Genomic DNA, 15,382 nt, shown 5'->3' with positions numbered 1-15,382 from the left:
GGGTTATAGAGTTAAAGATTGTGACTAAGAATGGTCCCAAGGCTCAGAGTTGAATGCTTGATCATCTGGGAGTGGCTCAATTTGGAAAGAATTAGGAGGTGTGGCTTGGTTGGAGAAAGTGTATCACTGCAGGTGAGCCACCCCGGGCTCAGTTTCTCTTCATTCCTGCTCTCCCAGTGCAGACTATGGGTCAGGAAGAACTCTGAGCTCCTTCTCAGTCACCACATCTGTCTGCAGGCCACCATGCTTCCCTCCACAATGATGATGGGCTAATCTCTGAGACTGTACACAAGGTCACTGTTAAGTGTTTTCTCCTTTAAAAGTTGACTTCTTCATGGTATCTCATCAATAGAACAGTGTCAGGGACACTGTCTCAGAAAAATGTAACAAGGGGCTGGGTGCTTGTGCAGAGGACCTCAGTTTAGTTCTCAGCACCCACATGGTGGCTCACATCCATTACTCAATCTTAAAGGGATCAGACACCATATCCGGTCTCTATAGACACCACACACCTTCAAGGTAGACTTACTTGTAGGCAAAACACCTATATACATAAAATAAAAGTCACTTAAAACAAAACAAAAGGAGCTTTTACTGTGAGTCACAGATTACTCTGCTTACAAATTCATCTGTAGAAGTGCTCTCACTGGCTGGAGAGATGGCTCAGCGGTTAAGAGCACTGATTGCTCTTTGGGGAGGGGAAAGGAGGGGAGAGGAGGGGAGGGAGGGGAAGGGGGAAGGGGAGGGGGAGGTCCTGAGTTCAGATTCCACTGGCCACATGGTGGCTCACACCATCTATAATAGGATCTGATGCTTTTTTCTGGGGTGTCTGGGGAGAGTGACAGTGCACTCACGTGGAACATATCGATAAATCTTTAAAAAAAAAAAAGAAAGAAAAGAAAAAGAAGTGTTTTCACTCACAGTGCTGGGAGTGTCTACAGGTTCTTCCAGGAGGTAATTAAAGTAAGTCACAGGGAAAAGACCTAACCCATTATGATTCAAGGCTTTACAAGAACAAAGAAAGGATCTGGAGACAAACAAAACAAAACAAAACAAAACAAAACAAAACAAAACAAAACAAAAAACAGACAGGTGACCTCAGAGCAAGGAGGTGGCTCTTTGCAAGCAAGGAAGGAGGTTTTTTTTTTTTTTCTGTTTTGGTTTGTTTGTTTTTTCATCCCTAGAAAAACAAAACAACAAAAACAAACAAGCAAACAAAAGCAAACTGCCTACACCTTCATCAGGGACTTCCAGCTTTCAAAACTGGTATAATAAATTACTTAGGTGGTGGTTTTTTCTTTCGTGGTAATGGGGATGAAATCCAGATTCCTGCACTTGCACCCGCTAAGCAAGCACTGTGCCCCTAGCTATATCCCAACCCTAAATTATGTGACTTATGCTACTGAATAATTCTGTTACTTCAGATGCCCCATTTGTGGTATTTTGGTAGTTTTTGAAACAATATAAAAACATCAAGACTGGGGCTGGAGAGATGGTTCAGCGGTTAAGAGCATGGACTGTTCTTCCAGAGGGGACCTGGGTTTGATTCCCAGCAACCACATGGTGGCTCACAACCATCTGTAATGGGATCTGATGTCCTCTTCTGGTGTGTCTGATGACAGTGACACTGTACTCACATACATACATAAATAAATCTTAATCAAGATTTTTTTTTTATCAAAACGCATTATCTGTTCCTGCTGTTTTTGCCTCCACCACTATTAATTTGGATCACTGCAAAGTATGAGGACTTAAACCTTCTTCACCTCTCACGACCTCAGCAATTCTGATCTGTTCCACACCAGACAGTCCTTTTCCCCTAGACCATAGGTTGCTAGACTCCTCTCCTACCTCAGCATGAATTTCGTGTTCATGCCCTACTTGATTGACTGTCTGAATTATACCTTCTACCTGCTTCCAAACACATCTACTGCTACTGTGCTTGATCTACAACCTTCTTTCAGTTCCTCAGAAACACCAAGTTCTTTCCTACCTCAGTGGCTTCATTCAAGGTTAGAAGACCATTTTGGATTTCTCATTTCTTCCTAGGGATTGGATCTCTACCTAAGAGTCATGTAGGCTTGTGAGATTCATGTATGCTTGAGACTAATGTACACCAGTGAGACTCAGGCATACCAGTGAGACTCCAAGCTTGTGAGACTTATGTACACTATTGAGTGTAGCTGAGAATAACAGTGAATTTCTTATTCTATTGCTTCTACCTCATAAGTCTTTCCCATTCCTTCAATTTCCCTTTTTTTTCTCTGAATTACTTTATGGGTTTGTTTTGCCTGCACCTCATGCTCCAGGAAGTCAAAGAAGACATCAGATACCCTACAACTGGAGTTATAGGTGCTTGCGAGCCACCATATGGGTACTGGGAACTGAACACAAGCCCTCGGCAAGAGCAGCCAGTGGTCTTAACTATGCACCTCTCTGGCCCCTTTAGTTTTCATTTATAAAGGCAACTCCTCCATGGAGACTTTCACTACCCATCCTATATAAAGGATTTTCAGTTATCTCCTTTATTATGGCTTGCAATGTACTTCTGTTTGATGGTGGTCCTGACAGAAAAATGAGATCTTGTCTCAAAAAAAAAAAAAAAAAAAGCACAATATGAAAAAAATTAAGCAATGAGACGAGAAAATTTGTGAGTGCTCACACACTCCAATGCTGAAACTATGCTTTCTTAAGTATTTTACCATTTTATACTGTAGTGCCAGGGAAGAGTTGAACCCCCCCCCAAAAAAAAAACCAGACAGGAGCCAATCTGATGTAACACACAGCAGGGCCTTTATTCTATTCCAGCTAGCTTGGGCCCCTCTAACACACCACCATCACACAGGACAGTTTTGGTGGTGGTGGTGGTGGTGATGGGGGAGCCCCGAATGTCTATGGGGCAAGGCTTTATAGTAAGTAGCAAGAAGGCAGTACGTGTACAAGCATCTACTTGGAAAGCTACTGTGGCCTTTAACATAAATGGCGGGAGCTGGCAGTCATATCATAAACTTAATTTCTGTCCCCCTTCTTCATTGTTGGTCGTTAGGCAGGGGGTGGGCTTGTAACCTGGGGGTGCAGGTTTGTTGGGGGAATAACCTGGAGAGGCTGGTCTGTTGGGGATTAGCCTAGAAACTGAAGCTAGGCTCGGGTTTTGCTGGGGGGCAACTTGGAAACTGATGTTAGGTACTAGTCTGTTAGTTTACCTGAGTTCAAACTTAGGTCAGGTTCTCTAAAATGGAGTCTGGACTTAAAAAAGATTTGGCCTCTCAATACTTCTCTAATATACTGTGGTAGTCTGCAACCTTAACTTAGGGACTCTGTGTGATCTTCTTGGGAAAGATCTTTGTAGATACAATCACTTTAAGACAATGAGTTCATAATGCATTAACGTGGGCCCTGATCCAGTTGCTGGCGTCCTTAGAGAAAGGGAAACTTGAATATGGACATCCAAGAAAAACAACAAGTGTAAGGTAGAATCAGGACCTGTAGCAATCACCGGAAACCAGGAATGAAACATGGAAAAAAATTCTTCCCTTGAAACCAGAGGGAATCAACCCAAGGCTGCCTTTCAGACTCCCTGCAACAGCTAGAATGTGATACAACAAATTTCTATTGTCTTAAGAGACTTGATTTGGGGGTAATTTGTTGTAGTCCAGGAAATTAATTTACATATACCAATCTGTAATCATCACCTAATCTGAAATATATTTTTCAATAAAAACAACCAACCAACCCAACCTACTGTGGAATTGATTCATGCCAAAATACCAGGTTCTCATATGGTATTAGCCAGGTGCTATGGCCTATGCCTGCAATCTCAACTATTCTAGAGGGAGGATCCACAAGTTTAAAAGACAGCCAACCTTAATTTTGGTGCCGTTCTTAGTTTGCTAAAGCACCTAGTAAAACCATAACGCTATGTAAAAATAACTATACAGTTTTAAAACTGCATTCTTTTAAGGTCTCTTGTTTTTAAATGAGGCTGTAATTTTATTTATAATTATCCTCTGCTGGAAAGGTCTTGTGCCTCATTCACTTGTGCAGCCCCCTCTTAAGCCAGCAGCACAGTTGTTTTGCACGGGACTACCCCCAACCTGTGTCTTCTTCAAGATTGACACAGACTCATAGATTGATAGCTACCCGGTTTCCTCCTAAGGATAAAGAAGGCATGGAACCTGTGTTTTAAAGGTTAAAATGTCAGCAAGCTACTCCACGCTCTTGGTCTTGGCGTCTTACCGAGCAAATATTTTTTTTTCTTGCCCCAACAAATTGTCCTCTAATTTGAGACACAACAGACAGATTTTAGTATCAAGATGATGTTAAAATTGGCCTGTGAAATCTGAATTTCGTTTTCATGAAGCAGAAAGTGTAACCGTAAGCTTTGTTTTTCTCCGAGTGAAATAGGCTGGGTAATTTAACCTCATATCTTCCAAGGAGTTAGCTGAAAATGTGAACCAACACTGTTCCGGAACCTGAAGCAAGGACGTTGATATTTAGTAAGAATAGGCTAAGCCATTGCTCCAATATATCTCACATGTTCAAATTAGGTCCAGGTGAGTTTAAGGGTTTAAAATGAGCCACTGGGGATTGGGGATTTAGCTCAGCGGTAGAGCACTTGCCTAGCAAGCGCAAGGCCCTGGGTTCGGTCCCCAGCTCCGAAAAAAAGAAAAAAAAAATAAAATGAGCCACTGGCTATTCTAACCGTGTTTGTGATGGTTTCATCTGCTACTTCAAACCAAAATTAGGAAAGGTAGAATAAAATTATGAAAAGACTAGATCCAACAAGAAGAAAGACAATCCAAAATGAAATTTTCACTAAGTAGCCCTTGTCAACGCCGAAGCATTGTTAAAAAGTAATAATAAAATAAAAAAAATAAAAAAAAAAAGAAAATATATTTGACAGCTTCTAACCCTGAAGGCTGCATTAGTGTTTTAGAGCCGGGAACTGTGACACTGCGCAGGCTCCTGGGTCCGAAGGACCCTGGGAAGCCTCCCGCGCAGGCGCGCGCGAATGGGGAAGTGGGCGGGGTCGCGCATGTCCCGCGGTTCACTTCCGGCCAGCCCCTCCCCCCTCCCCCTCCCCCCGCGAAACCACCGCCCCTCTCCCTTGTCGCCAGCCTCTCCCTCGGCTCTCTCCACCCCTCGTGTTCTCCGCCCTGCTCGCCACCAGCCCTTCCCCTCCCGCTCCATCCGGGTCGCTGACGGCTGTCTCTCGGTCGGGAGAGTGCAGGCGGCAGCTTCTCTCTGAGGAACCTGGGAAAGTTTCACCGGAGAGCCGGGCAGCAGAGGCAGCAGTGCTGCGGCCGGGACGCGGGAGGAACCGTGGTAATCGCCGCGGTCGGCTGAAGGAGGAAGGTCTCGGGAGCCGGAGAGCGGTCCTGAGGTCCAGGGAGCGGTCGTCCTCCATCGCCTAGGGCTCTCCCTGTCGTGAGGGACCGGGTGAGTCGTTGCCCCGGTGGGTTCGGGGTAGTGTGACGGAGGCGAGCTCCGCTGGGGCCTTGGTGAAGGGCGCCAGCGTCTTCAGCGTTTCCCGGAGCTGGAGTGTTGCACTGTCCTAAGGGAAAGGGTCTCCCTGGGACCGAGGCTGTGGGGGCCGAGCCCGGTGGGGCGGACTCTCCCCGATTCGCCAGTAGCTGGTCGGTCCGCGAGGATGAGTGTGTGCAGACCATTCCTCTTCTCCGGGCCGCGGGAGCTGATCGTGTGGTGCATGGTCAGGGAAAGAGGAAACCAAACTGCTTTCCGTTCTCCTACCTGTTGCTGACGTGAGAACGTCTTTCCAATACCGGTTCTGACTTTTGGAGTAAAAAAAAAAAAAAGGGTGCCCAAACGAAGCGCGTTGAAATCGGAGATGTGGTCCTGTCTTATGCTAGCCTTGAAAAAAAAAGAGAGAGATACGGAAAGACAATGCAGAACTCTCTGGAACTTTCGAGTTTTGGTGTCTCAAAGGGATGAAACCAAAGTTCTGCTGATGGGAGTGGAGCGAGACAGCTTCGGCACTTTCTAAAGAAACATAAATACAGGAAAATTATGTTTTGAAACCTTAGGTTCGGTGTAAGGAATTTAGGTGATCTTGGACAGCAAGGATAAGACTGACTTCTAGTAGTCCTTCTTAATGCACCCTGGTTTTTAAAGAAATGTGCAGGTTTAGCGGAGAAGGACTAGCTTGTGTCTTTTTTATGTAAATGAAGGTTTTCCTCACGTGTTTGTGCACCATGTGTGTGCCTAGTGCAGGAGGCCAGAAGAGGGCGTAGGGTTGAATTCCCTGGGACTAGTTACACACAGTGTGCAAACAGAGCAGCTATGTGGGTGCTGGGAATTGAATCAGGATCTTTTAAAAGAGCAAGCAGTCCCCTTAACCTTTGAGCCATCTCTCAGCCCCTCATGTATATCTTTTCAAGCCTAGAAGTTATGTAGATTTTCCTATCAAAGTTAATCCCGCCTCCAACCCTTTCTTATTTTGAAAAAAATCAGCAGTCCTGGGATTGTTTACAATTTGTTTTTCATCTTCAAAAGTCCTAGAGGTATGTATACATAAGATTTTTGAAGAAGATAGTTTTACGTAGGAACCACGCATAATCTTTGAATTGGGAGACTTGATATTTAAGCTGAATATTTTTATGTATTATAATCACATTGATTAATTAGAATTAAATTAGTAGAGAGGGTTCGTTGCTAGTATTTTGACTTGTAAAATGGGAGTCAATTGTTTTAAAATTATGACTTGATAAATTCTAATTTTGTATATACCTTATTAGTATAAACAACGAGAAATCTAGTTTAAATTGTGATTTTTTTTTTAAGTTCCATTATTGGTTTTATTTATATTACAGATAAGAACTTCAGTTTTCTGTTGATGTGGAGGTAGGTATCAAGATTGTTGAATTTTTGTGGGCTATGGAGACTGCAAGATTATGTTTCTGCAGTTGTCTGGATACCTGCTTGTTTGGGCATTGGACACATACATGCCTTATGTACTGTTCTCATTAAATGTATTTAAAGGAAAAAAATAATTTCATCAGAGTACTTACTACTGGGTTATATAACAGAGTCAAAGCCAGTTACCATTTTAAGTTTTGCAAAGAATAGGAGAAGGGGATGTCATTTCCTAAACGTTTGTTTGTATATGACCCTAAAAATGAGAGAACTGAGCAGTAGCCCTGAAGCATATTCTAAGTATTGCAGTCCTCATATTGGCTTAACCCTTGATGAGAGAGCAACTTTCTTACCAACTTTTGTTTTTCTCCTCAGACATCGGCTACCTCCAAGTTCCCGGTGCTTCAGAAGGGACTTTTGTATTGAAGCTGGAAGACCAAAGTCATTGCAAGCATGTTGTGCTGGGGAAACGCATCCTATGGACAACTAGGTTTGGGTGGAATTGATGAAGAAATTGTACTAGAGCCCAGGAAAAGTGACTTTTTCGTAAATAAAAAGGTCCGAGATGTAGGATGTGGACTCAGACATACTGTGTTCGTCCTGGACGACGGAACTGTGTACACATGTGGATGTAATGATCTAGGACAGCTAGGTCATGAAAAGTCCAGAAAGAAACCAGGTAAAGGAGATTTTCTGTTTCCAATAATTGACCATTTTACTCCTGAAATGGTGTTTTATATGACGTCTGTAAATCCTAAACTTTCAGGCTTTTTCAAGATTTAATAGCAAAGTAAGAGTTAAACATACTCTTGACTTTACCATGCTTCTTAGGAAGTACATTGGTTTGTGGATTTTTCTGTTTGTTTGTTTTTAATTACTACTGCTAGAATGACCACTGATTATATGTGGTTGAAAACAGTAACAAAAAACCCGTAGACTTCAGCGTTTGTATAGATTATAAAGTTATCGAGATCTTTAATAAGTTCAGCTCTCTTGAACAGATTTTGAATTCCTGATTTGCTCTCTGTGCTGTTTCTGTCCTCCTGGGGGATGGAGGGGAGTGGTGGTAAAAGATTTTTATTTTCATTTACTTGCATAAATTATACCTTCATTCTTCCATTTTATCCCCATTATACTTTACATATGTAATTTTTGTTTTGCTTAGAAATACTGCTTAATTTCCGAATTGCTGTGTCCATGTTTTCAGTGCTAGCTTTTAGGGCTGTGGATCTGAGGTGGTCTGACTGGAGAGATCTAAGCAAAATGTAAAATAATTTATTAGGTAATGAGCATTGGAAACACTTGTCAGCTTTCATGGTCTGTTTTTCTGGATGTTGTATTTAAAGTTAGATAATAACACATTTGAGGTAGAATTGTTAGGTATTTTGCTCTTGGTTGTGGTAACCAGAAGCTACTACAGGAAAGTAGTAAATTCTACGCTTAGTTTCACAATAATGATACGTACTGATTCCCTACGGCAGTCCTTTCTCTTATCTCATTGTGTAAGGTGTTTGTTTGATTTTCTTTGTTTTTCGTAGCCTTGTTTTGACAGATCAACATAGGTATAAACACTCAGGTAATAAATTGAGGTATCTTTCATATCCTCTCGCCACCATTGCCATCCTTAACTCCAAGTATTCTGAATTTGCAGATACTCTAGCTTTTATTCTTTGTGGGCAGGGTCTTAATTTCTTTTCAACATGTCTCCTCATGCTCTGTAACTTGATTTTACTGAATGAATGAGAGCGTTCCCTTAATACAATAGGTCTGATTGTTGTAGAATTCAAAGTAAATGAGTTTTTTTTTTTTTTTTTTTTGTATTATATTTCATGAAAGACTCTCTTAAAGAATAGTACCAGATTTTCATAATCATGGGCATTGAGGTGGGTGTGGGTGGTAATTTACTATCTGTATGTACATTTTGCTTGTGTGGGAATGCTACCTCAAGTTGATATTTTCACGGTGTTGGAACTACATAGTAGGTGTAGGAGTTGCCAGTATGCTTACTTACTATAACTTACTGAGGTTTAGAAATTTTAAATGTTACTTTAATGTTTACATCAGAGCCCTCCTGCCCCCACCCACGCCCCCCACATGCACCAGTAGGTAGTATAAACTTAAACCGAATGGATGAAGTTTGGGGAAAGCTGAGTGCTTTTTGGTCTTGTTGACATTGTGATGGCTGTATTGTGACATCTCTGTCTTCTATGAATTCATCCTGGAAGCATTATTCAGTAATGCAAAGTTGAAGAGTATGCTTCCACTTTCAGACTGACTTACTGCTGTCCACATTGCTGTCCACGGCATACAGAACAATCCTAGAAAAGGAAAGAGGGAAGAAAAAAGAGCTTTGTGTTTCAGAGATTCAGACCTTCAGTTGTGAGTTAAGACATACATAAATGAAGTAACTGAAGAGAATTGAAATTTTCCATGATGTTAGATATATTTCAGGCCTTGGGAATTTGAATGATGAGAAAGATATGTGTGATTGAATTAAAGAAAGGAAGGTTTAAGTTTAATTCTGTTTGTAGTCGTGTAAATAGCCAGTAAATAAATCTGGTGCTAGAATTACTTTAATAAAAGGGGTTGGTGGGGGAGCAGGAGGGCTCAGATCTAAAAGCAAGTCCTGGTTTTCGGATATCCTGAAGTGTAACTTGGCTACAGAGGTGAAAAGACAGGAGCTCAAGGAGGTGTGATTGCTATGAAAGGTTTCCAGCTCTCAACCTCAGGTTTTGTTCCAAGTACATGAGTGGTAAATTTTAATAATGTTTTAACTAAAATTCTCTTTGGAATGATTCTTCAGTGTCTTAAATTTTTTTTCTTTGTTCCTTCTATAAATTGATAAATTTAAGGACTGAGTTTAAAGATAAAGATAAGTCACAAAAAAAGTAGAGAAAAAGCAAGAATTATTTCTGTACAGAGACTGCCTTTATAACCATAATAAATAGTTAGAAGGAGCGAAACTTAGCATCAAGGAATAGTTTACTCAAGTCACACGTAGGAGTTGGCCTTGGTGTGTAGTAGTTCGGACCTGTTGGGAAAGTTTTCTTTTAAAAAAAAAAGATTTATTTATTTAATGTATGTGAGTGAGTACACTATAACTGTCTTAGACACACCAGAAGAGGGTATCAGATCCCAGTACAGATGGTTGTGAATGACCATGTGGTTGCTGGGATTTGAACTCAGGACCTCTGGAAGAGCAGTCAGTGCTCTTAACCATTGAGCCATCTCTCCAGCTTTTCCATTCTGGATATTTTAGGAATCTCATACTTTCTGACACACTTACTGACTTCTTTTATTACACCAAGAGTGTGGTTAGTCCATATCCATCTCTGGTCTCACAGGTATGGCCTCATTGCTGGCTCTTTCTGAATCAGTGCTAGAAAAATGAATGTCTTTTTCGTCCTCATGCATTGTTTCCTACGTAAGAACTTCTAAATACTTTTTAGAACTAGTTTCTCCATTTAATTCATAGCTTACAAATACATTCAATGCCTTATATCCATTTAAATGACTTGTTTTATCTGCATACTTCTAGGTTTACTTAGGACAGTTTAAAAGTAGTTTATTAAAAGTATGTTTTTGGGTGCTGGAGAGATGGCTCAGTGGTTGAGAGCATTGGCTACTCTTCCAGAGGTCCTGAGTTCAAATCTCAGCAACTACATGGTGGCTCACAACCATCTGTAATGAGATCTGATGCCATCTTCTGGTGTGTCTGAAGACAGCGACAGTGTACTTATATATAATAAATAAATAAATCTTAAAAAAAAATAAAATGAAAGTATGTTTTACCTAACAGGTTTATTTACTCACTATATCTAGTTACAACTTGTTGACATGTCTTTACGTTTCATGGTAGAAGCAATACTAAGCTACTTTATGATTGTAAATAATGTTATAATTTTGTGTATATTTGTTATAATTTTGTGTATATTTTTGTTATAAAGAATGTGTTTTGGTAACTTTCTGTGGTTTTCCAAGTTTTTCAAATGGAGTATCTCATTTGATGCTCACAACACTGCCTGCTGTTAGTCGTTCTGGTGAAAGCATTTTGGTCATAGCAGTAGCTACTTGCTTCCATTTCTTGATTCCTCACTGTCTGACATATTCTTTCTGCTCATAAAAACATAAATCTAGGGGTTGGGGATTTAGCTCAGTGGTAGAGCGCTTGCCTAGGAAGCGCAAGGCCCTGGGTTCGGTCCCCAGCTCCGAAAAAAAAAAAAAACAAAAAAAACCATAAATCTATAAATGAAATGTCCTTTTTAAAAGATCCTGCCTCAGCCACCTGAGTCGCCTGGGCTCCAGGCTCGCAGGACTTCTTTCTTTTTTTTTTTTTTTAAGATTTATTCATTTATTATATATAAGTACACTGTAGCTGTCTTCAGACACACCAGAAGAGGGCATCGGATCTCTCTTTACAGATGGTTGTGAGCTACCATGTGGTTGCTGGGAATTGAACTCATGACCTCTGGAAGAGCAGTCAGGTGCTTTTTTTTTGGTTCTTTTTTTCCGGAGCTGGGGATCGAACCCAGGGCCTTGCGCTTCCTAGGCAAGCGCTCTACCACTGAGCTAAATCCCCAACCCAGTCGGGTGCTCTTAACCACTGAGCCATCTCTCCAGCCCATGAAACATCCTTTTATATACAATTGGATTTTTAAAAAATAGTGTAGGAAATAAGAAATATGGTAAATTATTGGCAGAATAGAAATACCAAATTATCCCACATTTTTCTTATTTTTACCAAAACATACAAGATTGAAGCTCACTGGGTTAGTTTTCATACCTTTTAAGGAAGAGAAAGATATAGGTTATGCAAAGACTCGGAAAAGAGTTACATAGGTCAGGATGTCAGGTGTGGCTTTGAGCACTACTTTGAGAATGGTCAGTGCCCAGGAAAACAGCTTCAGGTATAGGGGAAGTCATAATGCAAACAGATGCTACTGTTAGAGAGATGTATAATAATACTTTACTTTGTGTAGGACCCCACATCTGAGGAATCTCAAGAGCATTACACAATAATTCATGGTTCCTTTCAAAATGCTTGTGACACAAATTGCAAGAATTATCCTCATCTTAGGGGATAAGTTTTCGGAGAAATGGCAGCACAAGTTGGTAAGTAACTTGTCAAACAGCAGGCGGCTGGTGAATTGAATCAAAGCTTAAGCCTACCAGTCTCCTCCTTTATTCACTAAATTGTGCTTACACTTAGCGTTATTTACAGTAATATCTTCTGTGTGAGGCAGGTCAAATACTAATGCAGATTGTTTCTTTGCCATTCTACTAGATGGCCTGTTGAAATAAATCAGTATTTTACCAAGATGATTGCATTATGCCACTTTGTGGTAGGGGTAATATTTTTATTTTTTGTTATGCTGTAAATCAAACCTACGGCCTCATGCATGCTAAGCAAGCACTCTGACACTCAACTACACCCAACCCCAAGAATATTTAGACAAACAAAGCTTCGTATTTCTGTTTTGTACTATCATATATTCTTTTATTGACTTGACTACTGTGCTGATCTATCAGAAGTTTGTGGTGATTGTAATGCAGGGTCGATTTGGTATTACAACTTAGGTCAGTTATGTAAAACTGTCTGTCTCTGGGATGCATTGACTCATGCCTTATTAAACACCCCCCCCCACACACACACACAGAAGCAGCTGTAGTTGGCTTCTAGCAGGATTGTCTTTGTGTTTCCTATATATTAGTATGTTTACATGTTCTAGTTTTTGAGATGAGGTCTCACTATGAACCTCTGGCTTGCCTCCAGTTTAATAGAGATCTGCATGCTTCTGCCTTCTGAGTGCTGGGATTAAAGAAAGTACACCACCATACCTGTTCTTTTTTAGAGACTTTTTAAGGATTTCTTAGGGTTCCATTCTCTGTATTCTCTATTTATGTAGCATGATTCTCATAAACTCTGTATTAAAGTTTTTTTTTTTTAAAGATTTATTTATTTATTTATTATAAGTACACTGTAGCTGTCTTCAGATAAACCAGAAGAGGGCATCGGATCTCTTTACAGATGGTTGTGAGCCACCATGTGGTTGCTGGGAATTGAACTCAGGACCTCTGGAAGAGCAGTCGGGTGCTCTTAACTGCTGAGCCATCTCTCCAGCCCTGTGTTAAAGTTTTTAAGAAATAAAAGTGATATCTATTTTTCTCACTATAAAGTATATTATTGAATGTTGGGGTATTTTTAAAACTGATACAGACATTGTGACAGCAAACATGATTTGGGTGAGGTCATCATGTAAGATATTGATCTGTGAATGGAGCTGTATAGCAAGCTTCTGTTCTGTCCTTTCTGTTTCTCTGGACTCATACTTTATCAGTAGAAAGCAAGGCAATAATACACACAAGAAAGACAGTGCTGTGTAGACAGTATATAAACATAGCAAAAAATTGCTAGACATGGTGGTGCTTACTTGTAATTTCAGTACTGGGAGGTTTACAGCAGAAGGATCAAGAATTATATAGAGATACATTCTCACCAACAAATTCTAGCTATAAAAGGGGAATTTCCTAACTATTAGTACTGCTAAAATTTTATTTATCTGGACTTACTTTCCTCTTTTATTGTCTAGCTTGGTACAGTTTTATTTTTTATTCTTAAGACTCTTTAATAATATATTTTCTACATACTATTTAAAACTAATACTTCTTTTTTATTGTCATTTGAAGTGCTAGACATAGAATCCAGGCTCTAACATATATTAGACTAATATATACATACTAATATATAATATTAGTATACAGTACTCTTCCACTGCCTTATACCCCAGGTTCTCTATTCTTTATTAATATATAGGTTTAGATTGATTTGTTCCGTTTTTATACAATTCCGACATACAGTTCTAGTTGTTTTGTATTTTTTTTTTCTGGTTAAAAAGTAGTATACATTCTTGGCAGAAAAATTGGCAAGTCTAAGAAGGCAAAAATCAAGTGTAATGATGTCTTCAAAAGTATTCTCCTTAGCATCCTTTTTTATGTTTCTGACTACAAATTGGGAATGTGTTTTTCTCAGCCTGTTTTCAGTGATAGTTCAATAATTATTCTCCATATTAAAAATTGAGGGGTTAGAGTGATAGCCCACCCTGTAACTTCCCCTGGCTGCTCTTCCAGAGGACCAAGGTTTGGTTTTTACCACTTGCATGGATGCTCACAACCATCTGTAACTCCAGTGCCCTAGGTGAATTGGACACCCTCTTCTGGCCTCCTGTGGTATGCATGTCATACCCAGACATACATGTAGACAAACAATTCATACATTTAAACAATAAAATATTCAAAAATGTTAAACTGTTAACAAGTGATAATTTAATATCTAAGATTTTTAAAACTTTAGTTTCATCTCTCTCCTTTTCTACATCTGTCATGAGTGTACATATCAGTTTAGTCCTTGTTTACATCTTTCTTTAGAAAAATCAAGCATCTTTAATTTTAGCATATCTACAATAAACAGCTAACTTTTATTTTTTAAATGTTACACATGGTTGTAGATTATTTTACAAGTGCACATGCTCACAAGAATTTTGTTTGTAGATGAAATTTCCAAATACATTTATCTGACAAGCTTGAGTACAGTATAATGAACATCTTTTGAAAGTCTAGTAAGGAAAAGAAAACAAGACACAAATCATAGGAGTGCACATAAATGTGCAGCAGTGTCGTTTACAGATGAGTGATTGCATGGAATAGTTGTGCATGGTAGCTCCTACCTGTAATTCCCAGACTCAGGAGAGCTGTGAGTCCAGTCTGATCTAGTTTGGGAATAGTTAAGGATAGTGAAGGAACTTTCTAAAATAATGTGGCTTACAGGTGAGTGTCGCAGAGGTAGCACTTGAGTGGGAAAGATGTCCAAGTGCTCTTAAAGGAGAGAGTGGAAGGTACTTTAGAGGCAAAGTAGTTCAAATGACTATAGGCAAGTGTCTTACCTAGGGTTTCTGTTGCTGTGAGGAGACACCGTGACCACAGCAGCTCTTATAAAGGACATGTAATTGGGGCTGGCTTACAGTTTCAGAGGTTCAGTCCAGTATCATCATGGTGAGGAGCATGGCAACATCTAGGCTGACATGGAGTTGGAGAAAGAGCTCAGAGTTCTACATCTTGATCCACAGGCAGCAGAAGAAAATATGAGCCACAATGATGCAGCTTGAGCATGAGGCCTCAAAGCCCGCCCCACAGTGACACACTCCAACAAAGAGGTGGCACCTACTCCATAAGGTCACACCTCCTAATAGTGCCACTTCCTATGGGCCCAGGGAGACCATTTTCTTTCAAACAACCACAAGTTTAATGCCTTCTAGGGAATGGAAATCTCTTTAACTGGAATGTTTGAGAGTAGGGAACATTAAAATTATACACAATCATTTATATACAATCATTCATCTGTTCATATATGATGTTCACTATATTGTACTCAGAAGCTTGTCAGTGAACTATCATTTACAAACATTCCCAGAAGCATAGGCACTTGTAAAATGAATTAAAACTGTGTTTATAA

The 15,382-nt window shown here is 40.0% G+C and overlaps 1 protein-coding gene across 21 annotated transcripts in view; it reads left to right on the top strand.

Moving 5' to 3' along the window:
• The first annotated feature begins 5,122 nt into the window (after positions 1–5,122).
• The window catches only part of Herc4 (HECT and RLD domain containing E3 ubiquitin protein ligase 4), a 74,540-nt gene continuing 64,280 nt past the window's right edge, over positions 5,123–15,382 (top strand). For 9 of the 21 annotated variants that reach the window (XR_015644761.1, XR_015644762.1, XR_015644765.1 and 6 more), the window contains exons 1-3: positions 5,201–5,439; positions 6,831–6,861; positions 7,249–7,552. Coding sequence is in view for 9 of the 21 variants with exons in the window: in XM_087597509.1 (XP_087453635.1) it covers positions 7,327–7,552 (226 nt within the window). In the remaining 12 variants the exon portion in view is untranslated. Of the gene's footprint in view, positions 5,440–6,830; positions 6,862–7,248; positions 7,553–11,852; positions 11,986–15,382 lie in introns of those variants that run through there. The other 12 variants (XR_015644763.1, XR_015644764.1, XM_087597515.1 and 9 more) reach the window with 3 other exon arrangements.

This window comes from Rattus norvegicus, chromosome 20, assembly GCF_021556685.1.
Source record: "Rattus norvegicus strain SHRSP/BbbUtx chromosome 20, alternate assembly SHRSP_T2T, whole genome shotgun sequence".
In the NCBI taxonomy this organism is placed as follows: domain Eukaryota; kingdom Metazoa; phylum Chordata; class Mammalia; order Rodentia; family Muridae; genus Rattus; species Rattus norvegicus.
The sequence above is the reverse complement of the archived record's forward strand: the minus strand, read 5'-3'. Positions and strand labels throughout refer to the sequence as shown.